The 25,283-nt window shown below is 36.6% G+C and overlaps 2 protein-coding genes across 3 annotated transcripts in view; both read right to left on the bottom strand.

The window, feature by feature from the left end:
* fasn (fatty acid synthase) overlaps nt 1-4,457 on the bottom strand; it is a 28,894-nt gene extending 24,437 nt beyond the window's left edge. The window contains exons 1-3 of the mRNA XM_067430192.1: nt 4,300-4,457; nt 1,080-1,228; nt 603-755 (exon numbers count right to left, since the gene is read on the bottom strand). Of these exons, the coding sequence (XP_067286293.1) occupies nt 603-755; nt 1,080-1,206 (280 nt within the window). The 5' untranslated portion in view covers nt 1,207-1,228; nt 4,300-4,457. The remainder of the gene's footprint in view (nt 1-602; nt 756-1,079; nt 1,229-4,299) is intronic.
* Nucleotides 4,458-5,874: 1,417 nt separating this feature from the next.
* On the bottom strand, nt 5,875-24,850 carry ccdc57 (coiled-coil domain containing 57). 2 transcript variants are annotated; one of them, XM_067430193.1, is made up of 21 exons: nt 24,535-24,850; nt 22,468-22,926; nt 22,261-22,369; nt 19,798-19,899; nt 17,459-17,616; nt 17,303-17,377; nt 16,894-17,094; nt 16,290-16,448; nt 15,205-15,367; nt 14,833-14,955; nt 13,375-13,552; nt 12,846-13,037; nt 12,567-12,667; nt 12,123-12,323; nt 11,953-12,009; nt 11,580-11,796; nt 10,867-11,009; nt 10,477-10,599; nt 9,856-10,042; nt 7,112-7,307; nt 5,875-6,201 (listed from the first exon to the last, which is right to left on the bottom strand). In XM_067430193.1, exons 2-20 carry the CDS (start codon nt 22,863-22,865, stop codon nt 7,117-7,119), a joined length of 3,078 nt encoding a protein of 1,025 aa, XP_067286294.1. In that variant the 5' UTR covers nt 22,866-22,926; nt 24,535-24,850; the 3' UTR covers nt 5,875-6,201; nt 7,112-7,116. The 2 variants fall into 2 exon arrangements, with proteins under 2 accessions (XP_067286294.1, XP_067286295.1); XM_067430194.1 differs by having other exon boundaries at nt 22,468-22,859.
* Nucleotides 24,851-25,283: the final 433 nt, after the last annotated feature.

The following is a 25,283-nucleotide window of genomic DNA, read 5'->3' as shown; positions in this document are numbered from 1 at the left end:
AAGACAATATCTCTGTTTGCATTGAACTTTCAGCGCTGTAATTTTGCAAAAAAATGTATTCCTGTGATGGCAAAGCTGATATTTTAGAAGCCATTACGTATTTAGTACCACATGATCCTTCAGAAATAAAAATGTTACGCGCTGATTAGATGCTCAGGAAACAATTCTGATTAGTTGTGCTACTTATTATTTTTGTGGAAACTGTGATACTTTTTGAGGATTATTTGAAGAATAGCATGAACAGTATTTTTTTGAAATATAATCTTTTGGAAAAATAAAAATAGGCACACCAAGGCATTATTTGGGTGATGTATGTGCGTTGGTCCTGTTTTTTTAAAAAGATAATTATTATAAATGTCTTTACCGTCACTATTACTTCAGTGCATCCTTGCTGTATAGTGTTAAGAATTCATTTTTTTATTTAAATTTAAAAAATACTTTGTTTTACTGACTGATAGGTTGCTAAAGCATAATAAATATAAATATTTTTTTAATCAGCTTATCAAAATACTACTTTATATGCAAGCTATACACTTTGCAATGTCATGTCATGAGATACCTTACAGTAATACCCATTATAAAAAATAGCACCGGATACTAACCTCCATCGACGATGGCCTCGTACGATATCTCTAGCAAAAGCCTCAGCTGTGGGTCCATGGTGTGGGCCTGTTTGGGATGCACACCAAAGAAGGCTGCATCAAATCTGTCGATTTCTTTTAGTTTTCCATTTCTTCTGGGAAGGCCATACAGACCTAGAATTTTAAAAATGGGGAGGGAAAGGAATCAAAAGTGCTCTCTACTCATCGTCCTAAGCCTGCTTGTGCTTTAGCACATGAATGAGAGTATTAGCTTGGTGCCAACAGAGAGAGAAGAGAGACGGGCCTTTCATAACACCCAAAGCCAGACGGACAAGGAAAAGCACAGAACAGCAGCCAGGTAGGCAAGGCGACCACAAGGGTGGCCTTCGGAAAAGCATTTACTATTAAAATCGTGTTAATTAAGTAAACCGTTAATAAAAGTTATTTAAAATGATATATTTATTGAAAAATATTTGTATCTGAATATTATTAGCATACCTGGTTTCCACCGCCTGTCGTCTTCTGTGACCATGTCCACTCCATTGAAAAGGTTCTGCCAAAATTCTTCCAAATTGTTAGACTCAGGAAGGCGGCCTGAAATTCCAGCTATAACGATATCCTCCATGTCTGGCTCGATTTTCTTGATTCTAATAAAGTAAAGAAAAAGAAAGAAGGGGTCAGTCAGTGAATAGATTTTATTTTGCAATTCTGTCAGCTTGATTTACATTGGCATGATCTAGAACTGTGTGAACGTGAACGTGTCATTCAATTGAAATCAGCCGTCTGTGTCGGGGTCACCAAGTTGGTGCAAAATTGGGTATAGGCGGGAGAGTGTGCTTGGGGGGGGGGCGTGGCTTAAAGCTGGACACTTTTGTTCCCCGTTTCAGGGTCAGAGCACTCGAAGCAACAGCATGGATGGGATTCCTGTTCATTCAATGCAATCAAGAAGCGGTGACAAATACAAAGTGTCCCTCTGTTCCACTTTCCTCTAAACACAAAGGAAGGTTCATTTTCATTTGGAGAACCACAGAAACGGCATTAAATATGCAAAGAGAGAAAACAACTCATCTAAATGTACAGTATGCCGTCTGATATATTTGACCATCAAAGCAAGAAAAAAGTTAATTTCATCTATTTTTCTGCATGTAACAGCGACTTCATAAGCTTTCACAGCATGACTCAGTTGTAAAATATATTAGTGCCCAATAGCTCTAAAAATAGGACAAATCGTTTTTCAGAAATTATAAATTAATTAACTTAAATCACAATTTTCCAAATAAAAGAAAATCATAGGAGAAGCCTTTCCTAACACTTATGAGCATCTTTTTATGGTTTGTTTCCACACTGTAGACATTTTAAACAAATTCTGGTTCTCTTTGATTCGTAAACAAAAGATCTTTTCAGAGAATAATTACTTTATTTTCAGGCCGTTTCTCACACAAAGCTATCATATAAAGTATAATGCATGTTGTATGTCCTATTTTATAATCATTTTAGAATTATTTATTATATTTTATCATGATTAAACTAGTAAGTGACATCATAAAATGTCCTGATAGGGTAACAAGCAATTGAGAGTGAATTAAAGCCATAATGTATATGAAAATCGCATAATTTGTTAATTAGGAATGTTATATTCTGAGAACAAGAATACTTTACAATTACATAAACAGAATTAGTAAATGTGGACAGGTAAGTCTGAGCGGAGGAATTAGTGCTCTTTGTTGCCATAGTGACAACTGGAAGGAGTCTTTGCTGGGTAGGTGCTCACATGCAAAAGCTTGTCTGTAAACGTGAATGTGTGCGTGAGTCATTTAAAGTACTATTTAATACAATAGTACAATATAGACATGTTAAAGAACCAACAAACTAAACAAACCTATAGATAACTAGCAACACAAAATGGCCATATTGATTTAGTTGTGAACCAGACTTCACTTAACTGGTTAAGATTACAGTAGTACTACAGGAATACATTACTATTTTTTGATTATTCAACATTTAATCACAACACAACAACTTTATACTATATTCGGCAGAACGCCGATTGAGAAAATAAATAGATTTCTGAAGGGACTATAATCTACCTGACCCAGATCCGAAGCAGCCGTTGAGTTAGTGATGTAGCGGACCGCTCTTCTCACTACAGCTCCGATTAACAACCTCCCATGGTGCAGTGTGTCATCAGCTGATGACAGTATTACAGCCTTATAGTCCTTACAACATCAGCCTCACTCACACTGTGTCTGATATTGAAATGATCTGATACATCTTGATAAGCTGATAAAAGTATCTTTATTTTGATGTGTTTTTGTTTGGTTTTGCTTATTTATTTCCTAACCCCTAATTTTGCTATATTGGACGACAGTCAAGCTTGGCTTGTTTGTGATTGTATATATAATAATGTGAGTCTACTAAGTTTTATTTTATTTGATATATAGACATTAGATATTTAATACATTTTGAGAGGAAAACATTACACGTTATTTTCACCCATACATCATTAGGATTTCAATTACACAGAGAAAAAAAAAAGTCAAATTGTACCTTTAGGGGTACCTACAACAGCTTGTACCTTAAAATATGTAGACTTAAAACTACATATTTGTACCTTTTTTACCACTAAAGTAGTACCCAAAGGTGCATATTTGTAATCTAAGGCACTAATATAAACCTTTTAGGAGTAAAAAAAATGTACCAATATGTCCTTTGTTGCTGTTGCACCCCTAAAGGTACCATTGTGACATATTTTGTTATCTGGGTGTATAACACAATTGTAGCCAGCTGAACATAAGGGTTAATTTAAAAATATGTCTAGTGTGCATGTTCATGCAGGGAAAGTCTTGCAATAAATTAGAAAGTGCCACACAAAATAGCATCTCCAAATCTCAATGACCTCAGTGACACTGGTTACATGCCAAACCTTGTCAGGAAAGATTCAAAGAGTAATAAATTCCGCATTGGCTCACAGTCAGTGACCGTCCTGACACTCTACATCTAATAGCTTTTTTTGTTTATAGATATAAAGATTCATTGCATAAAGCCCTGTTCTTTTATGCAAAGATGAAAGTGGTGTAATCACCCAGAAATAGTGCGAGATGCTTCCATTCTATGTTGCCTCCGGCTAAACACTTTAAGGTCAAGTCATTTTAAGGCAAGCGTGTGGGCTGGTATACACAATATACGTGTGTAATATTCTTCAGCTGAAATTAGTAATGGGAAGCTCGAGTCACTTAGAAGAATCGATTCTTTCGAACAGGTCGTTTCAATGAACAACGATTCCATAATCCCTTACGTCATGACGTCATTGCGTCATTACGCGGCCCCAACATCCCATATGCAATGCACTGCATTAAAGACTAAAATTAATTTACATATCTTGAATAAATACATTTTAAAACTTTTGTGTGTTTTAATAAAATTGTATACGCATAAAACATATTTCCATATTTGTAAAACGCCCAGCTTCTCGGTTATCAAAATACATCATCACCAGTCAAATCCTCTATTAATTCTCTGTTTACTGATTCGGTGATTCAGCTGATTTCATGATTCACTGAAAAGATCCGACTCAAAAGAACCAATCGTGTGGGTTTTGAGATATTTTTTGTTCATGATGTTACAAAAAACAATGTTAAATTTGCACGTCTGAAACACTGCGCATGTGATTAAACTGCACATCTAGCAGTGACACGATTAATAATATATGATCGCTTACCTTGATGTGTGTAGAGATTAACGATCTTTCACGCAGATCCTTTGGGACAGAGTCGACTTCTATATGTTACTCCTCTTTATTTTTGTCGGCTCCCGGTACAGAACGGAGAGCTTCGTGATTCCCCCCTTGGCCAAGCCCTAAAATTACTCTCGCCCTTCTGAGTCCCTGTGTCTGTTTCATTTAAATGTCTGACATCCTCGATGGCCACGCCACATGGGCTGACAGTTTGGCTCTGAGGTGCAGTCCAATGAGAGAGGAGGCTGGGCTGTAGACGCAGCCAGTGATGGGCTGATTTCAGAGAAAAAAGCGTCTGAAAAGCCTGGGTTACTAAAGTTCATCCCGGCATGATCACATGCACAGCAGCACAAATTTCTGCTTTACGGGTCTGATCGAGCAAGTTCAAGTTCAAGGCGACACTGAGGTCGGATTGCAAACAATCTGAAATCGGGTAAATTTAGCATGCAACACTGGATTGGTATTGAAACAGCATGGATATTGGTCTGACCTAATTGTTCATTACCAAGTATGGATTACTTATTTACACATTAGAAATGGCATTGAGTATTAAAAATGATTGGATACAATTAGCCTATATAATGAGGTATGGTAGTCTACTTCTTAAATATTTTGTGATTTGGGAGCAACATCATTTTAAGTGTTACACGGCATGTGGATGGATTTTAAAGATGTAGGAGACAAATCTTTTAGAAATCTGTATTTTAAATAAATTCTGTTTAAACCCGTTTCCTTCATGTAGTTTTCAAACATTTTCAAGCTATTTTGTTTCAGTAGGCTATTTCTAATTTTTCTTAACAATAGTGAATTTGTATTTTTTATACACCACACTGAATTTGATTTGCTTGAACACAAGTTTACTAAATGAATTAAATTGTATTGTTTTCTTTTAAGAAATAATAAAATGTTTTTAAAACAGATTTTTAAAGAATTTCAACCTTTTTACAATGTTTGAACATATTACCCAATTCAGTATGTAGGCTACTTAGAGTATTCAAGCCTTTTATAGCCATATATTTTTGCATAACCATGAATATAGCTGCAACATGTGTTTTTTGCTCAAGGATTCAACTTATAGAGCAGCTGTATTCAAATGTGCACACTATTTGGGGGAAAATACTGCGTGCATTGTTTATATTAATCTTTGTGATGCACATTTGTATAGATCTAACTGTTGGAAAATACAGAGGAAACCACATGAGAGGGCAACGTTAATAATAATAATAATAATAATAATAATAATAATAATAATAATAATAATAATAATAGATTTAATTTATAACGCACTTTTCATTCCGAAGAATCTCAAAGTGCAACCATGGAAAAAATAACAAAAATGAATCAAAAGTAAAAATAAAGAATTATACCGTGTCTTATGGTGGCGCTGTTGAGCTATTGAGAGAGACGTTTGACCCAAGAGATATTACCAAATAAAGAAGACCAAAATGAAAAAAAAAGAGTATATTTAATATCTTTATTGCAACCTTTTTGTTTTACAATATTAACATTATCAATTAAAATGTTACCAGAGATTGTCCATATTGATTTCTTCTGACTTACAAGAGTAACATCACACTCTTTGGAATCGCGTCAAGAACAATAGCAACTTGGTTTAAATGGTCATTTAAATTTTTGTAGAAATTTAGCGTATGAAAACAAATGCTCTTGAGACACGTGAGACACACAGTGCATAACATTTTGACGGTTGCCAGTGAAAAGAAATTGACCAATCAGTGAGCGGAGGTGTGTAAAACCAGCCAATCAGAATGAATGCAAGGGTGTTGCTAGGAGATAGGGTGATGTCAGGACAATGCGATGGGAGGAGTGGAATCCTACACCTGCTGCGGCTGTGATGTCATGATGAGGGGCGGGACAGCACAGGAGCTACTATAATACAAAAAAAGACACATTACACAGAATGTGAAGTGTCATTTTATAAATCAAATTATTAAAAAAATACTACTAAAATAGTCCTATCTGACAGAACCTTAATAGAACATTTTAGGATTAAAAATAAATAAATAATTATGTACCTTATTAAAATTTTTATTGCTAATTCATTAATAATTACTTAATTAATTAAAACTACATTATTGTTATACCAGACAGGGTTCATACACATTTAAAATTACATAATTTTCCCAGACTCTAATTCCCAAACCTATTTTTCAGGACAAATTTAACACAAGTGGTTAAATTCAGTAGTATATTTGGTATATAGTTCAGTCATCTGTAAATGTTTATTTTCTCAGGTAAAAAAAAAAAATATTGGTTTTCTTAAATTGATAACGTGCTTACATGATGTAAACCAACCTGCACGTATTCACTTCTGTCGCAAGATCACCAAACAGCAAAATACAGTCTGATTTAGATGATCGTTTGCCCCTTTATTTGTTGCTGATTTGAGTAAACATTCTTTTAGTGAAATTCAAAAGAGACTTTATTATGGTAAAGACATAATTAAAATGTGCACATTGAATTCATTCAGTCATGTATGACAATGACAGAATAATCATTGGACGTTTGTCATAAAAACTTAGCCTTTTCTGTATTTCAGAAAATTCCCCCATACTCTATTTTCAAATATTCCTGGGTTTGGATATTTTTTCTTATCCTCGTTAGTGTTTCTGCTCATTATAAAATAATTACCTGTATACTGGTCAAATTATTAAATAATTTATTAAAACATTTACAAAGGTTACAAAAAAAAGCATGCATGATGCAAAAATGAACAAATAAAAATGCAGAACTTTAATTAAGATAGTCCTTCAAACAGAGTCGCTCAAAATGATCATGCCTTTTTCAGTCTTTGTTGTTGTAATTTCGTATCTTGCCATGATTTCCAGCAGAGCGTGTCTTTTTAACAGGTACAAATGTTGTACGACTTAGTTTCTTCTTTTCCTGTAGTGATGCTTTGGTGCCCTCCACGCTGACCAGTGGATTAGGAGGCTGATTAATATCTGGGTGTCTTCTGTTTGCCCTAGCCACTTTACCTGAGGGCACAATAAGACAAGAGTTTAAATCTTTTTAATTTAAACATGTAAATTATGTAGAATAGTGGCTGAAAGTCAGTACCTGTAATCATAAAGTTACTGGTTTGATCCCTGTAGCCACGAAGCATCACTATTGTGACCTTTAGTAAAGCACTTAAGTGAAGAGTGATATTCTGCAAAATGGGCCTGTATCCGTTTCTATTCGAAGTTGTGAATTTACTTTATGCGTAAAATTGGAATATTGCATGAAACATGACATTTGTGTTCAAATACCTGGTGTTTGGGAACACAAACGTTTAAGACAGTTCTGGGATGCTTCTATACCCAACCCTTCTGATGACAGACTTTAGCTGTTATTTTAGAATGACCACTGGTAAGTCGATATCCAATCGCATCCTCTGCCATGGCAAAGTCAAGTGAGGTTTTTGTTGCACTTCAAGGGATTTTATTCAGTAAATGTATTTCCATCGTAGTTTATGCTCGTCTTCTTATTGGGAATTTTTTTGAGGGCATACATTTATGCATATTTTTAAAATGTATCCACATCTTGGCATTTCTATCAAAGCGTGTTTTATGCAATAACCCAAAATGTGAATGAATGGAAACTAAATGGAAACATAGCTAATGACAATTGTATCTGCATCTATTAAATGATTAAAAATATACATATGTATAATAAAATGAATTAAACATAAAATTTATGTGCATACACCTTTTATATAATACACATCTTTACAATTTATTTTCTGAATTAAAGGCACAATATGTAATATTTTTTGGATTAACATATCCAAAAACCACTAGAAAAATGTTATATTTGGTTGACTTGTATACTTACAGTATCCCAAATGTTTTCAAGAATGTTTAAATCCAGAGAAATAAGCCATTTTAAAGAGGACACGGACCGTGTCTCTGCGTTGCCTATCAATGACATCATACCTGCATTTCCCTCAATTTCCGTAACGTCATGGTAGAAACCATGGAAACACCAAAGACGCTTTAATATAATATGCGTTTTATTAGACAGGTGAGCAAATGTTAGGATAAATTCATTTAGATACATTCATCAAAACGAATCATTGTTATAGCTCAACACAGTTAGTTTTATTGTTTAAATCTTGTTTTCCTGATTTACCGCGAGTACCATGTTTTATCATGGCTAATATCGATAGCTTACTGCAGTTTGCAACATGTGTCTCATAGTAGCGCCGAGCGAACGCACAGAGTAGCATTATAACATAACTTTTAACAGAGTTAAATAATGTATCTAATATGATAAAACAGCGCTGCGTTACCCCACATAAGAATGACCTTAAGAAGTGGTCGCCTGCGGCATAAACCGTCATCAAGCTATGACTTTGTTTTGAATAAGCAACCTCTAGCAGCGAAAAATTACATATTAATGTTAATTTAAGTAATTTTGATATTTTTGGTGGTGCTTAAAGTAATAAAAAAAACTTCAACTGTATTTAATTTAATTAAATAAATTAAAAATTAAAAGGCTAAACATATTATAATATTTGACCCTTTTTTTATATTAAAAAAAAGCATGTTTTGAAAATATTTTTTGTACATTTTACTTTTAAACCACCTAATTTTTTCCCCAAAACCATGTAACACCAAGACAAATACAAATATACATTAAACAAAAGGTTTAAATTTGTGATTTCTCAGATAATTTTATTTGTCACAGACCCAAAAAGTGTTCAATGGCACTTGTATTAAGATGTTAGCATTTGTATATTTCTGTATCTTTCTGACAGAGCAAAATGAAAACTCTTCACTTGTGTGTGTGTGTGTGTGTGTGTGTGTGTGTGTGTGTGTGTGTGTGTGTGTGTGTGTGTGTGTGTGTGTGTGTGTGTGTGTGATTGATGCTGAAATGCTCTCTAAGTAAATATCATTTGATATTTGGACTAAATGATGTACTATGAAGCAACTCTGATACTGAACCTCTTGCCTGGGCTCATGGCTTCAGACAGCGTGTCAATGCATCAGTCAGCATTGCAACTTTTTCAGTGCCAAGTTTTTCAAATGATGCAAATGTCAGTGCAAGGTGCATAGAGGTGAAAATCATATCTGCTATATTTTTATTCAAAAGTAACTGGACTTTGTATTCACTTTATTTAAGCCATTTTGCCTAAATAGTTAATCTAAATAGTTTATGAAACTGTCTGATGAAACTGATGTACCATCATAATGTAATGGCACCGCCTTTAAAGAGCCACAATTTAAAAGAAAGTTACTACTGGTCTTATCAACATTATGTCCATAGATTTGGCAACTTTCATTTGGCCTTGAATCCAATCATGCAGCTTTGTCATGATCCTTTGCCTTGACAAATCAAGTGATGAAATTTCACACAGAAAAACACGTGCAGTCATTCAATAAATTATATAAAGTTGGTAACGAGATTTGCCTAATGATGTTTTAGCTTACTGATTTGTACTTAAACGTCCTATTAAGTTATCAAGATAGCTGGCGCCATACAAATGTTTGAATATAAATGGTCTGAAAATTGAAGTGGCTGATTTATGACTTTTGTGCTCACCTTTGTCCTCACTGTCACTTGCAGACAACACAGAGGAACTCAAACCTTGATCCAACATCTGCCACACATCCTTTAGGGAATCATCGGTGCCCGTAGATGACAGCAGAATGCGGGACAGGCCGGGCAGTTGTTCCGGAGCTCCAGATTGGTTCTGGTGTGGTGGAGTGTTTTCTTTACTACCCACAGACTTAAGGAAGAAACAGCGAAAGAATTAAAACGCTGAAATAACTACAATAGAATCACTCGTTTACACTCTTGTTTAATTTTCTAATTGAATATATAACTTTCTAATTGAAAATGTAATTTATTCCTGTAAAACTGAATTTTCAGCATCCATTACTCCAGTTTTTAGTGTCACATGATCCTTCAGAAATCCTTCTAATATGCTGATTTGGTGCTCAAGAAGTACTTATTATCAATACTGAAAACAGTGTTGATGCTTAATATTCTGGAGGAAACTTCCACACATTTTTTTCAGGATTCTTTGATGGATAGAATTTATTTGAAATAGAAACATAACATTATAAAACTCACTTTTGATCAATTTAATGCATCTCTTAAATGCACCGACACTAAACTGTTGAACGTGTAAAATATATTTATGGGGTGAAGTCACAGTACCTGGACTGGTGGCTCCCATGGGTTGGTGGTTTGGTGTTTATCTGAACTCTCACTCTCAGAGAATTGGGGACGGACAATAATTGCCGTTTTCCTACTCGGATTGCTCTGTGCATACTGTAGCTCCTAAAGTAAGATTCAAAACAACTATATTCAAATTCATTCTTGTGTGATAATGCTCAACCATGTATCTTCATGTATCTGACAATGGAGTGATCGCTGACCTTTGCCACTCCAGTGGCCTTGACTTAGAATAACATTGCATAAAAGCTATGTCTAAATCTTCAGCTCAGTACATTTGCACAGGCCAAACTGATTAATATGATGAAATATGTTCTCAGTATCAATACAGTGAACATGCTTAGATTAAAGTCCCTCTCCTGCCTAAGTCACCTGAGTGGTTAGCTGGTACTGTAGCTGTTCCAGGGCAGATAAGCGGTTCTTTGGCTGCACCCCATGCTTGGGTTGAGAGGGGTCTTTTTCCAAGGTTTGCTCTGGATCATTTGTATTAAGAATGATCTTTGAATGTCGTGGAACTGAGAAAAAAAGAAAATATCTATAACTACGAGAAGGCTTTAAAAGGCACATTTTGAATGAAAGATTTTGAATTTCACATAAAGGTGATCGTTTACATCCCTCATGTCCATTTAGGCAATTTTAATAAACTAAATGTTAAGTTTGGCTGTACATGCAGAGGACATAAACTGGTGATGTAGGAAGTAAACATTTTGATGTATTGTTGATATTTGCCAGTAAATGACTTCTCAACAAGTTGTATAATCTGTTTTGAAGCAAGGCAAAACTCACAAAACATGGAGAATTTCCGGGACAAATAAGCATTGGGCTCCCTATTGAGAATCAAACTAAGGCTTCTTTAATCTCTTGTTACAAACATGGATCAACCCATTGTGATGGGGCACCAGCATAACAATGAGAGGTGAATTATGGGAATTAACCCCATGTGCCCTTTCACAAAATTACAGAAGATGGTTCAGTATATCCCTTTTGAGCCAGAGACAATTCCTTTTATAATTTAAAACATTTGAATTAATTCTGGGAGAGAATACTACTGAAACCAAATAGTACACTTCAAAACCAATACCAACCCTCCAGTCCTGCTTCTATCAGCTTAGCCCGGAGCCTGTTGCCCATTTCAATGAGTTGCCGTTTGTCTTGACCGAGACCGGAGATCAAGCGTGCAGCCTGTTTAAGCTTTGACTGAAGCAGAGCAACGTCACCCATGACGCCCCTTCTGGCTGAACTCTGCAGCAGCTGGTGTCTCAGGGACAAGTTCTCCTCCTGAAGCTGCTTTACCATCTCACTCTTAAATACCAGACAAACATTCTTGTTTAGATAACCATAGAGAATACTTATGATAAGAGACAATTCATGTCAGTAATATATACTGGCAATACTATAATTATATTAATTATATAATATAATAATAAACATAGATCATGGTGCACTGAAGTGCTGTACCTGATTTAGGACAATGGGCTCTCTTCTGCTTGCAAGGTCAACCTTCAGTGCTGACACCTGGCAACAAATATATTGTAGTTAAATAAAGATGAATTGTAATTTGGAAAATATTTGTCTTTATTTGCATTTATTGCAAAGTATTATTTAAATTCTATATAGTTAAAACTTGCCTGGTTGCCAAGGGAAACAGACTCCAGGTTGTGGAGCAAACTGCCCTTTTGGTACTCTTCTGCTTCACGTCTCACTTCATTCAGCTCCAGCTCAGTAGCTGCCACTCTTTGCTTAAGCCTCAGTTCTTCAGCTGCTGCTGCCCTCTTGTGATTGGTCAGCTCTAGACGCAAGCTCTCATTCTCTATGTGTTTTAAGTGACACTGAGTGAAATATAAATATAAATCATATATTCAAAATAACCGACTCTGCTTAACGGATCATGAAATGCCACTAAAGAACACAAAAAGCACCATGCATACTAACTCCACAATAAATCTAAGCACTGAATTAACTGGTAAGAGTGTTATCTGTTAAAAGTGTTTCCATCTAAATGAATTACATAATATTATAACCTTCTAATTATTGGATGCTTGGGGTAAGAAAAAAAGGGAAAAAATCAAAACCTGCTGGGTAAGCTGTTCCACAGAAGACTCCAAGTGAGCCAGTCTCACTTCCTGTTTTTTTAGAGCGGCGGCACTGGCTACTTTAGCCACTCGTAGCCCCCCTGCAAACAAACACTTTTCTTTAAAACACTGTGCTCCTTCCAAGATCTCACTCCATCTTTACCTCTTTACGCTCCAAAAGACACAAGGACAGAAGAGACAAATCAAAATCATCAAAACACAGTATTACACATAACGGATCATGTTTGATGAAGGTTTGAGCTCATATTTTTTAATTACCTATGGTCTCGTTAAGTGATCTAATGTGGTTTTGAAGGTAAGCATTGTCAGGGGAAACAGGGAATGAGAGGGAAGGACTATTGGCAGTATTGACTGCCTTGGAAGAATCCTCCAACCGCTCCTCAAGATCACGACATTTGGCCTTAAGCTTCTGGATCTCTTTCTCCAAAGCTTGACTGTAGTCTGTTGTCCCTGAAACAGACAAATCGCTGTCACATACAACAGGGTGGAGGTTAAATGTAACATGAATGTAAGTAATACAATTTAAGCACTTCTTTCAATATCCATGATATTTTGATTTCCATTGTAAGTAGTACATAACTTATTTTAACCAGTGTGTTTGCCCCTATAATCTTTATATTAGGTTAAAACTTATTTGGCTTGCTGTCGAGCTCTGATATACCCCCACAGTGACTAAATATAGGATGTGATTACAGGACGTATTTAACCCCAAATATTATTTTATGAAATTTCTGAAAGTGGGGAAAATAAAATAGAATTTCCTCATTGTTCTGGTGACCGCTTGTACCTGCAGTGCTGAGCTCTTGATTTGTGGTTTGGTTATGGCTCTGAGCTATAGGCATCTGCTTGCTCAAGTTTTCCATCTCTTTCCTCATTTCAGTCACCACTGCTCTAAGACTGCTGTTCTGTTGCTGAAGTCTCCTGATCTCTTCTGATGGGAAACTGCTGCGGTCTACTGAAGATGCCTGTTGGAAAAGTTCACATTGTTTTATGTTATGTAAGACAGAAAGAAGCAGTAGTGAAACAATCAGATGATTGTACAAGCCAATTAGCTACCACTAGGTGGAGGCAAGAGATTGTGCATGTTGACAATTTTAAAGATCTAAATCTGAATGATCAGTCAACAAGTTATTACAATACTGAACAAACACCAAAAAAAAACAATCATATGTGTGCTAAAAAAACAAAACCATGTATTATTTTATGGTCAGACTATAGTCACTGGGAAAAAAATAAAAAGCCAGATGGCAATTTAAAGTGATGACATATAAGACTAGTTATGCCATGCTGAATATATATTGATACGTGGTGTTATGGGATATAACCTTTCCTTCCCCATGGAAAGACATCCAAGGAGACTGTGAACTTTCAAAGTAACATTGTGTTAGTGGCCAAGCATCTTCTGCTGACTTGCTATTTAAAGTCTCTTAAATGTTTCTTGATAAATTACCTATCAAACAGCTGACAAGGCAGATATGAACAACCAGAGAACTAACTTCTCAGCTAAATATGACATATCACTTCATAATAGATGTAATAGAATTGCACTTAGTAGCTACCATCTATATATCTTTATTTAATAAAAGGCAGGACAGGTCTTACTTTAAAATGCTGTGGACTTTGACAATGTCTGCTGTTTTATTTAAAGCGGTGCTATAATGCCCATTTTTACAAGATGTAAAGTAAGTCTTTGATGTCCCCAGAGTGTGTATGTGAAGTTTTAGCTCAAAATGGTCACTTTTTGAGGGTGAGCAAAAACGTTTTGGTGTGTCCATTTAAATGTAAATGTACTGCTGCTCCTGGCCCCCTTTTAAGAAGGCGGAGCTTCAAGAGCTCATGTTACCAGACATTTTTTGTAGTCTTTAAAAAGCAATTTCTTTTTGTCGTAACATTCCAGATGTTGATTATGCTCAAACAGCAACATTACACACTAAGTTAAAAAAGTGAAATCAAAATTGACCACCCCTTTAAATAGTAATTTAAGCTATCTTTTCAGAGACAGAGACAGTCCTTCCGGGGCAACTCAGGGACAGATGACTTGTCTCATATGCTGTGTGACTCCTACTCTTCAGATGCTTTGGCATGAAACCCAGAGAAATGTTAGACAGGATACCCACCAGATCTTTAGCTGTCATCACACCACTTTTGTTTTTCCCCCAAAGCTAAAGCAGATTCTAAATGTTTCCTTTGCCGTATTAAATATCAGTTGGATGGGTGTAACAGAGTAAGCTGCGTGTGGTCTAACCTGAATTCCAGTTAGTGCTGGTTTGGTTCCATGCAGTGCCTGATCTCGCTCTACAGTGACACTTTTCAGCAATGCCACCGTCTCCTGCAACTCTCGTTCCTTCTCTCTCAGCTCAGCATTTTTCTTAGGGCAGATACATAAAATATTACTTCCTAACACAGAATAACCTTCTGACCAAGATCAAGTCCAGAAGCTTGTGGGAAACGCTATATTATATATTATATATATATATATATATATATATATATATATATATATATATATATATATATATATATATATTTCTTAATGAACTTATTATTTTTAATTTTGAATATTTATTTATATAGTTTTACTTTACTTTTATATGTTATGGTGTCTGCATCAGCTCACCTGGTCCCTGGCCTGAGTAAGGCTTTGGATGAGCTCCTCGCTCCTCAGGTAGTGCTCCGAACGCACCTCCTCACAACGCCGCTCCCAATCCAGCTCCAGCTGAACCCTCTTCTGCTCTAGAGCCTGCTCCCTCTGCAGACCACTAGACACCTGCTGCTTATACCTGACAGAAGTGTTTTGTTTTTTTATTCATTGGTATCGGCTGATATTGGATATTTAATTATGCATGCTCATTTCCCCTATATTTACATGTAGATGTGTACATAATAATATTATATTAATGTACATTATAATTGTGATGCATACATTTTATTTGAAATAGATAACTAAGAAATTGTCATCTTTACAATATCTGTAATGTATTGGTTATTGACCATAACAAACTCAAACTTTTATTTCTCACAGTATAATTCAGTTTAATTTAAAGGGTTAGTTCACCCAAAAATGAAATTTATGTCATTAATGACTCACCCTAAGTCGTAATTAGAATCTCTTGAAGCATCGAAAATACATTTTGGTCCAAAAATAACAAAAACTATGACTTTATTCAGCATTGTCTTCTCTTCCGCGTTTGTTTGCAAACCTCAAATAAAGATTAAAACGGTCATAAATCAGCGTATTGATTCAAGATTCGGATCGCTAGTGTCATGTGATTTCAGCAGTTTGACACACAATCCAAATCAAAATAAGATGATTCATGACCGTTTTAATCTTTATTTAAGGTTTGAAAACAAACGCGGAAGAGAAGACAATGCTCAATAAAGTCGTAGTTTTTGTTATTTTTGGACCAAAATGTATTTTCGATGCTTCAAGAGATTCTAACTAACTAACTGATGTCCCATATGGACTACTTTGATGATGTTGTTATTCCCTTTCTGGACATGGACAGTATAGTGTGCATACACAGATATGCAGTCGGACTAAATATAAAATATCTTAAACTGTGTCTGAAGATGAACGGAGGTCTTACGGGTGTGGAACAACATTAGGGTGAGTCATTAATGACATCAATTTCATTTTTAGGTGAACTAACCCTTTAATGTTGTGTCTAAGGTATGCAATTATTCATCTTGTGACCCCCTCACCTCTCTATATCCTCTTTACACCTTTCCAGCTCTGCTCTCACTTTGACCTCTCTCTCCCCTGCAGAAAGCAGCTCTGTATCCTTGGCAACATTTTCTTTGGAGACCTGAGTGATGTAAGTATCCCAGCCAGATCGAGTTGTTTCTAGCTGCACTCTGAGCCTTCGGTATCAAATAAGAGATTAAAATCCAAGTCGGATCTGGTTACAACTGTGGTACCAAACACACAAGTTTAGGCTCTCGATTGAGTATAATTAAGTTTAACAGCAGCCATCTTGTCAGTCAACCTGTGCATTTCAAATATATTATTTATGAACATTCAATTATAAGCACAGAATAATTTGTAGCACTTGTTACCTTGAGGCCTTGAATTTTAAACATGTTATATAATCCTAGTGCCCAGAATGCTATTCTCAGAGACACCCACACATTTCCTCTCAATGTATTTACACTAATTTAGTCATCAGCAGGAACCAAAGCTAATGCAGCGCCTTCCTTTTACAGATGGATCATTTGACATTTCATGAAAAATGTAAATTTTTATGAGATAATATGCACTCCAAACCACAGCTTGGCCATGAACCACAGAACATATGACACGTCTTACTCTTGTATCTGCTGCTCTCTGTGGTGGAGGTCATTTGTATGGTTCTTTTCTTTCCTTTCCTGCTCCAGGATCATCCTGTCCAGTTGAGTCTGCAATTCTGAGATTTTCCCCCTATTCTCTTGAAGGTCCCTAGCATGAGCCTCTCTCATGAGACCCAGCGCATCCTCTCTCTCCCGAGACCTTCGTTCCAGCTCTGCATGCCTGCATATATCAAATTTCAAAATATCAGAGAAAGACACGCTGGCCTACCCAGAGTAATCTGAGCTATATGTTAATCTAACCAGGAAAGGTTTATATACATAACCTTGTCATTAGGGTCTAGAAATGCTCATCACTTACTTTTACTGCATGTTTAATAACTCGATTTATTTTATGAAAGGACATCTCAAATTCTAGATGTAATACTTACTTCCTGTTGTAGGCTTCTTGCTCTTTTTTATAATTGTTCTCCATTTCTTTAAGTTTGACCTCAAGCTCTTTTATCCTGTAAAACAGTAATCATGTCATCTTATTACATTCAAAAATCGAAACAGAAAACTTGTTTAGAATGCATGTGTCAGTTTACCTGGAGTCTTTCATTGCAGTGGTGTTCTTTAGGTCCCAGTCTCTGTGTTGAATCTCTTTTTGAGCCAGCTGATAAAGTTCTTCAGAGGCCTGCAGGGCCTCTGTGGCCTGGTTGTGAGCTTTGGCATGGACCTCTAGCTCTTTGCTCAACAGCTTTTCCTGGACAATTAATATTAGAATTAAACTCAAACTGACCAACGCAAAAGATTACTAAGACTATGATATACTACTTTCACCTATATAAGACTAAGATATACTATACTCCAGGGATGTCCAACCTTCTGCAGAGTTTAGCGGCAACACACTTGCCAGGAAATATTTAGGGAGCCTGAAGACTGTGGGTGCCGTGTGTCTCATTCAGCTCCCTAAGTTATAAATCAGTATATCGTGCACAAACATTCGGATACTGGTAAGGACAGTAAGGACCCTGGCTCACTACACATTGGGACACTGATGGCTCTATTTCTGGCAGCATGACAATGTCCTCACTGCATGTCTCTCCCGACATTTATGTAGAAAAGCAGCACAGATATCGTTCCGATGTTATTTAACATGATGTGTATATGGCTCACATAATTATGTTAACTTCCATTAAGCGAACATAGTTGAACATCGATGCTCCATGGTTTTCCATGGACTTTTTAGGGAACAAATGTTCAAGTGCAGCAATGACTCCATGGAAAATGATCAAGCTGATCTGCCTTGAAACGAGGGATCTGATTTAATTTTGATTTTTATCTGATTTTCTGACTGAACGAGGGATCTGATTTAAATGCACCCCTTGATCAGCTGGTTGAAGTCTGTTTAATTGGGGATGGAGCTAAAATCTGTAGAACAGCCATCCAGGAGCAGGTCAGGACGCCCCAGTATAAGATATATTTAATCTTATTGAGGTTCTCCTGGATACATCAGAGGTCTTCAACCCTGCTCCTGAGGACCCACTGTCCTGCAGAGTTTAGCTCCAACCCTAATCAAACACACTTGAAGCAGCTAGTCAAACTCTTCTTTATCGCATGATAATGCACAGGCAGGTGTGCTGAAGCAGGTTGGAAATAAACTTTCCAAAAAAGGATAGTGGTTCCACAGGAGCAGGCAGGACTAAAGGACTCTGGGTTAAATAAAGGTGAAATAAATGAATGGATATTGCCAAAAATATGTGGATACCTGTACATCACACCTATATGTGCTTCCTAACAGCATCCACTATTATAGGAAGGCTTTGAAAAAAAGGCTGAAACATGGCTGTGGGAATGTGCTCCCATTCAGATACAACAGGGCTGACCAATCTCCTCCTGGATGGCCACTGTCCTCTAGAGTTCAGCTCCCCAACCCCAATTCAAAGCTCCTGAACCAGCTAATCAAGGTCTTACTATGCATACTAGAAACTTCCAGGCAGGTTTGTTTAAGCAAGCTGGAGCTAAACTCTACAGGACAGTTTAGATAGCCCAGTTTAGACAACCCTGAGATACGAGTATGAATTTAGCCATTGACATTTAGGGAGAGTGCACTAGCTCACGTCTGGATTCCAACTCATCATTCATATGGACGTTTCAAATTCACCCACATACTTTTGGCAATGTAATGTCTAAAGCAGTGGTTCTCAACCAGGGGTCTGGGGTCTACTCAAAGGCCCTTAGCAAACAGGTCCTGATGTGTCTTTAAAACAATTTAAATTTAGTTATATTAACATAATCTTAATTAGAATGCTAAAAACACAACAAATATAGTGACTTTTTTATTATTACAAGGAGGAACAAATCTGGAGTCAAAAAGGTTGACAACCACTGGTCCAAATGGCCCTAGTCTGAGCCTCAGATGTCATGCCCATGGACCACTGGCTCAACATCTGATGCATATGGCACACTTCTTATTGGTTGAATTCTACAGGAATTTGGCAGATGTGCATGTTGTGTTCTTTAATTGTCTGCCTGGAAACAAAGATGCTGTGACACCAAACCCCCGCATAGAAGAAATGTCTTTACAAATGTGACAACAAGTGCTTATCAGGATCAACTAAATGCTGGATTTTTAAAAGTATGTGAAATATGTAATGTTCGCAGCATAGACTCTTTAAAAAATGTCAAAGAGTTTTGCACACCGGTCTGTTATTGTAGGGACATCAACAAAACATTTTCACGCTCCTAAACATGACATGGAACAAAACATGACAATTGTGATTGGTTGCTTTAAATGTCAGTCAGACGGTCCTCTGCCATTGGAATGTGCTATGGAGACCAGACCTTCTGCTGTCAATCTGTAGGTCTGGCTACGCGAGACTAAAATGGACCTGACCTCTAACATAACGTTTATATAAGAGGTTTGATGGAATGTGGGTCTTACTTTTAGATCATGAGAGAGAACCACACTGTTCATTTCGTCCAGCTTCAGATGGAATTCATGCTCCCGCTTTCTCATTTCACTGTCAAAATCTGCCATCATTTCCTGTTGTGAATAGCAATTTATAACACACAATGTATATAAATTACACTTTTAGCCAATAATGCAGTCATAAAGAGTTTTATGAAACACTTATATGCCTGTGCATAAACAACACCCAAATGTCAAAAGTCAAGTGACAACAACACTGAACAATAACCTATTTCGGAGCTGACCTGAATGCACTACACACATAAATAGCTTTGGTTCACCAACACTATCTGTGATCCTTCATGGCCTTATCATTTTACTTAACAGAGTGAGGTGAGGATTGCTTTAGTGATTAGTTGACACAGCTCAACGACTAAAAACTCCTACCAACTGGAATCCTTTTATGTCAGTTGTTTTTTCTTTAAAAAAATGTTCTGGCATAAATCCCAGGAAATACACTTTGTGGATTAATTTTTAGACCAGAAACAGCACCATAACTGAATATGCAGTTTCAGCTTTAGATTTTGTAACTTACATTTAGGGATGGGTCACAATAAATGGGTGAAAAAGTTTCTCTAAAAAAAGTTTCTTTTCTCTACTGGGTGAAAATTTTGGTCAGCTGAGCAAAAACATTATTTTTACCAGACCTGTATATATAAATATATATATATATATATATATATATATATATATATATATATATATATATATATATATATATATATATATATATATATATTTATTTATATATTATTATTATTTATTTTTTTGTTTGTTTTTAAGTTAATTCAGAAGTCAAATTAAGCACATTTTAATTTGACTGAGGTTTTTTTTATGCTGTTAACTGTACACATCTTCTTTACCAAGAAAAACTATTAAAAATCTCCCCCCAAATAGTTATAAAATCTTTATAATATAATATATTCTTTATATCTTTTTTAATATATGAAAAGAATTAGGCAGTTACACTGAGATTGTTTTTATTGGCAACAGGCAACATTAAACCACCAAACTTAAATGTTTGTTTATTGCTTATAAATTTCCAACATGTTCTACAGCAGTTTTTTTTTTTTTTTTTACTTTTTAATGGCAAGGATCCCTGATCAATCCGCTTGTGAGATCAATTCTTTATTAGGCTTACAGTGTAATATAATAGCCTATAATATAATATCAAACTAATTTAAAAGGGTGATTAATTGAGAAATGAACTTTCCCTTGAGCTTTTGATATATAAAAGTTCATGGTAATATAAGATTATGCTGTAAGTTTCAGAGCTGAAAACTTCCTTTAGTTTAAATATAAAGTCACAATTTTGGTATAAAAAAAGTCACAATTATGCCATAAAAAGTCACAATAATGGCATAAAAAGTCACAATTATGGTATAAAAAAAGTCACAATTTTGTGTGTGTGTGTGCGCGAGTGCACAGATTGCGCTTATATCGACCAATCGTGCGGGACATGTAATACAGAAATAATATTAAACCCAACGTTCAGAGTCAGAGCCTCAAAACCAGTGTAGAAAATAGCCCATTACTTATTAGTTATGATGTTTTTGAATGTAAAACCACACGAACATCATTAGTTGACCTCAGACAACAGTATATATACAAAACTAAAAATAAAAGCCAGTTCATGACTGGGTCTAGGTATTTAAACTGGAAGCCCAGTACATATATAAAGAGTAAATGCGACTTTTTATATCAGAATTCTGACTTTTCTCACTATTGCGAGTTATAAAGTCAGAATTCTGAGATATAAAAAAGCAATTGCGTGATATAAAGTCACAATTCTGTGACATAAACTCGCAGTTGCTTGATAGTCACAATTCTGACTCTTTTTTTTCTCAGTCAGAATTGTGACCTTGAATTGTGACACCCAGAATTGTGACACATACATCTATTTAAACTGACATGTTACTGAGGTTGAGTTATATACAAACTACTAATTTCTTTTAAATTAGTAGTTTGCACGCTACTAATGGTGGGTGTGTAACTGTAAATGTCTGTTTTGTTACCGTGCTGTGGCCATCATACATTATTTCCACCACTTAATCAAGGCACTCATCTTTAAAAAACAATGACGTTTTATTTCACGTCTTTGCTTTTCACGTTGCCTCTCATATTGAGCTATTTGGACCGCAAACATTCAGACTCACTGCCGTACAATCAAATGGATTTCTCCATTTGCGTTTGTGCGGAATTGTATTATTTCTGCACGGCTTTGCCACCACAAGACTCGCGGCCACGCACACGCGCAGCTTAGAGGGAACATTAATGAGGTCAATGTTTTTTTTTGTGGCAGTCGGTTTAATCATGTTACAGCCATTCATGTGCAGACATATATATGTAAACTTTTTTTTAACTCAACAAATGTACAAACAGGTATGGATGTCACCAGGAAGATTGTGTCTGATATCTTGCGGGTGACAGCTATACCTGTTTCTGCAGTGCCAGCTCCCCATCAGATTCTCTGATTCGCCGCTGAAGGTCCCGTCTCAATGTTTCATTCTCCTCCCTGAGGTTTTGAATCTCACTTTCCATGATGCTAAAAAATAAAAGAACAAATGTCATCAATATTACACAAAAAAACATATTCAATCTAGGATGACCAAACATGAATGAGCCAAAGAAACAAGGTCATACTTCTGGACTTTTTCCAGTTTGACTCTATGCTCGATTCCTCTCTTCTGATATTGAATTTCTATGTCCTCCTTCACCCTCCGCTGCTCCTCCAGGGCATCCTGAAGTTTTGCGATCTCAATCCTCAGCTCACTGACCTCTTCCCGCCTGACACTGTCCTCTGTCTGAGCACGGGCTGCCAAGGCATCATAACGCTCCAGCTCTTTGTCCCTCTCCTCCAACACACATAGATTATACTTGAAGTCATCACGCAAGCGGAAGAAACGCTCTCTCTGGGTGGACAGCTCAGATGTGGCTTCATCTAGAGCAGTCTCCAGTTGTCTGATCCGCAAACCCTGAAGTTCTTTCCATTCTCTTTCTTTTAAAGCCAGCTGGGCCTCCAGGTCAACAGCTTCCTGCATTGTTACGAAGCAGATGTTGAACAACAGGAAACGGCAAGACTTGACATCCTGTTAAGCAAATCTGTAGATACAATACGTAATTAATTACAAAGTTCCCATCAAAAGTTTATTTTGAAATAAACATGCTAAATTAAACCCCATCATATAAAGCCAAAAACTGGTTCAATATATATACCCTGATCAGGCATAACATTATGATGTTATGATTATGATGATATTGTAATATTGTGTTGGTCCCCCTTTTGCTGCCAAAACAGCCCTGACCCTTTGAGGTATGGACTCCACTAGAACCCTGAAGGTGTGCTGTGGTCTCTTGCACCAAGATGTTAGCAGCAGATCCGTTTTAGATCCTGTAAGTTGCGAGGTGGGGGACTTGAAGGCCAAGTCAACCCCTCAAACTCGTTGTTGTGCTCCTCAAACCATTCCTGAACCATTTGCATTATCCTGCTAAAAGAGGCCACAGCCACCAGGGAATAACATTTCCATGAAAGGATGTGCATGGTCTGCAACGATGCTTAGGTAGGTGGAACATGTCAAAGTAATATCCACATGGTTGGCAGGACCCAAGGTTTTCCAGCAAAACATTGTCCAACGCATCACACTGCCTCTGTGGGCTTGCCTTCTTCCCATAGTGCATCCTGGTGCTATGTGTTCCCCAGGTTGGCGGGTGCACACAAACCCCGCCAACCACATGATATTAAAGAAAACGTGATTCATCAGACCAGGCCACCTTCTTCCATTGCTCCGGGGTCCAGTTCTGTTGCTCCTGTGCCCACTGTTGGCACTTTCGGTGGTGGACAGGGGTCAGCATTGGCACCTTAACTGGTCTGCAGCTATACAGCCCCATACGCAACAAACTGCAATGCACTGTGCATTCTTACACTTTTCTATTAGAACCAGCATTAACTTTTTTTAGTAATCTGAGCTACAGTAGCTCATCTGTTTGATTGGACCACACAGGCCAGCCTTCACTCCCCATGTGCATCAATGAGCATTGGCTGCCCTTGGAACACTTTTGATAGATACTGACCACTGCAGACCAGCAACACCCCACAAGAGCTGCAGTTTTGGAGATGCTCTGACCCAGTCATCTAGCCATCACAATTTGGCCATTGTCAAACTCACTCAAACTCTTAGGCTTGCCCATTTTTCCTGCTTCTAACACATCAACTTTATATATATATATATACATACATACATACATACATACACACACACAACCTGAATGCACACCGACTCATTGGGACTATTGTGATCCCCATAAGGAAACAAGAATATAAATCATACAGAATATTATTATTTTTTATGTAAAAATGCAGAAAGTTTTGTGTGATGTGGGTAGGTTTAGTGTAAGGGTATACAGTTTTTACAGTATAAAAAACATTATGCGGAGAGTGCCCACAAATATGGTAAATTAGACGTGTCTGTGTTTATGTGTAAATATGTATCTAGCATAGGCATCTGATGATACCATAGATCCTTTGTGATCTGAAAAGAATGAAGCAAATCACGCAAACTGTGTGCACGTGCAGCTAACGTACAAGAATAACTGTCCGATTTAACTTACAACTCATGAAAACAAGAAGCAGAAATTCACAAACACACCGCATTTTAGACGTTTTCAACAGAATTTGAACTATTTCACTAAATTAAAAGTTATTTCGTTTACCTTCATGTCAGCCCAAGAATGAACGAAGTGGAATAACGTAATCTGAGGTTAGCTAGCATTCCACAGCGAATATTCTTTTATGTCATGCTTTTGTCATAAATAAAAGTGATCGGAACTGCGTAAAAGTCAAAATAAACAAATACTCTGGAATGAAGCTGCTGAATAGGTCTAAAATACTTTGCACTGAACGTTAAAATCAGCTTAGCTAACCAGCTAGGGAACAGCATAAGTTCTAACTCGTCGCTCGCCACCGTCCACCGCTACTAAGTTTCCATAGAAACAAACCAACGCGTCTGCAGTAACACCCGCCTTTGCAGTGGAGTGGAGCACATCCGCGCAGGAGGTTAGAGCGTCATTTTTTACAACTGAGCGTCATTTGCTTACTTTGAAAGGAGGAAATTGTGTGTTCACTTCCTATTATTCTATTTCTGGAATGACTATTTCCCATTATAAAACCATCACGCTTATCGTAAAGTTATACACATGTTTCCGATATTTGTTTGCAAAGAAATATTAATAAATAAGAAGCCATAATGGAACATTCTTTGTTACTTAGGCTATTTGGTATCAAAATAGTATTTTTGGTCATGTGTGTACCAAGTTAATAACAAACAAGGTACATGCACATTGTATACCTACTTCCCTGCCAGAATTATAACCTGACAAGTTCAGACAGATTTGCATTTACATTGGTTAGTATTTTTCCAAACCTGGATATTACACAACTTTTCTTCCTGCAGCTTACAAAA

The sequence above is a fragment of the Pseudorasbora parva genome, chromosome 21, assembly GCF_024679245.1.
Source record: "Pseudorasbora parva isolate DD20220531a chromosome 21, ASM2467924v1, whole genome shotgun sequence".
Taxonomy (NCBI): domain Eukaryota; kingdom Metazoa; phylum Chordata; class Actinopteri; order Cypriniformes; family Gobionidae; genus Pseudorasbora; species Pseudorasbora parva.
This window is presented reverse-complemented; position numbering and strand designations above follow the sequence as displayed.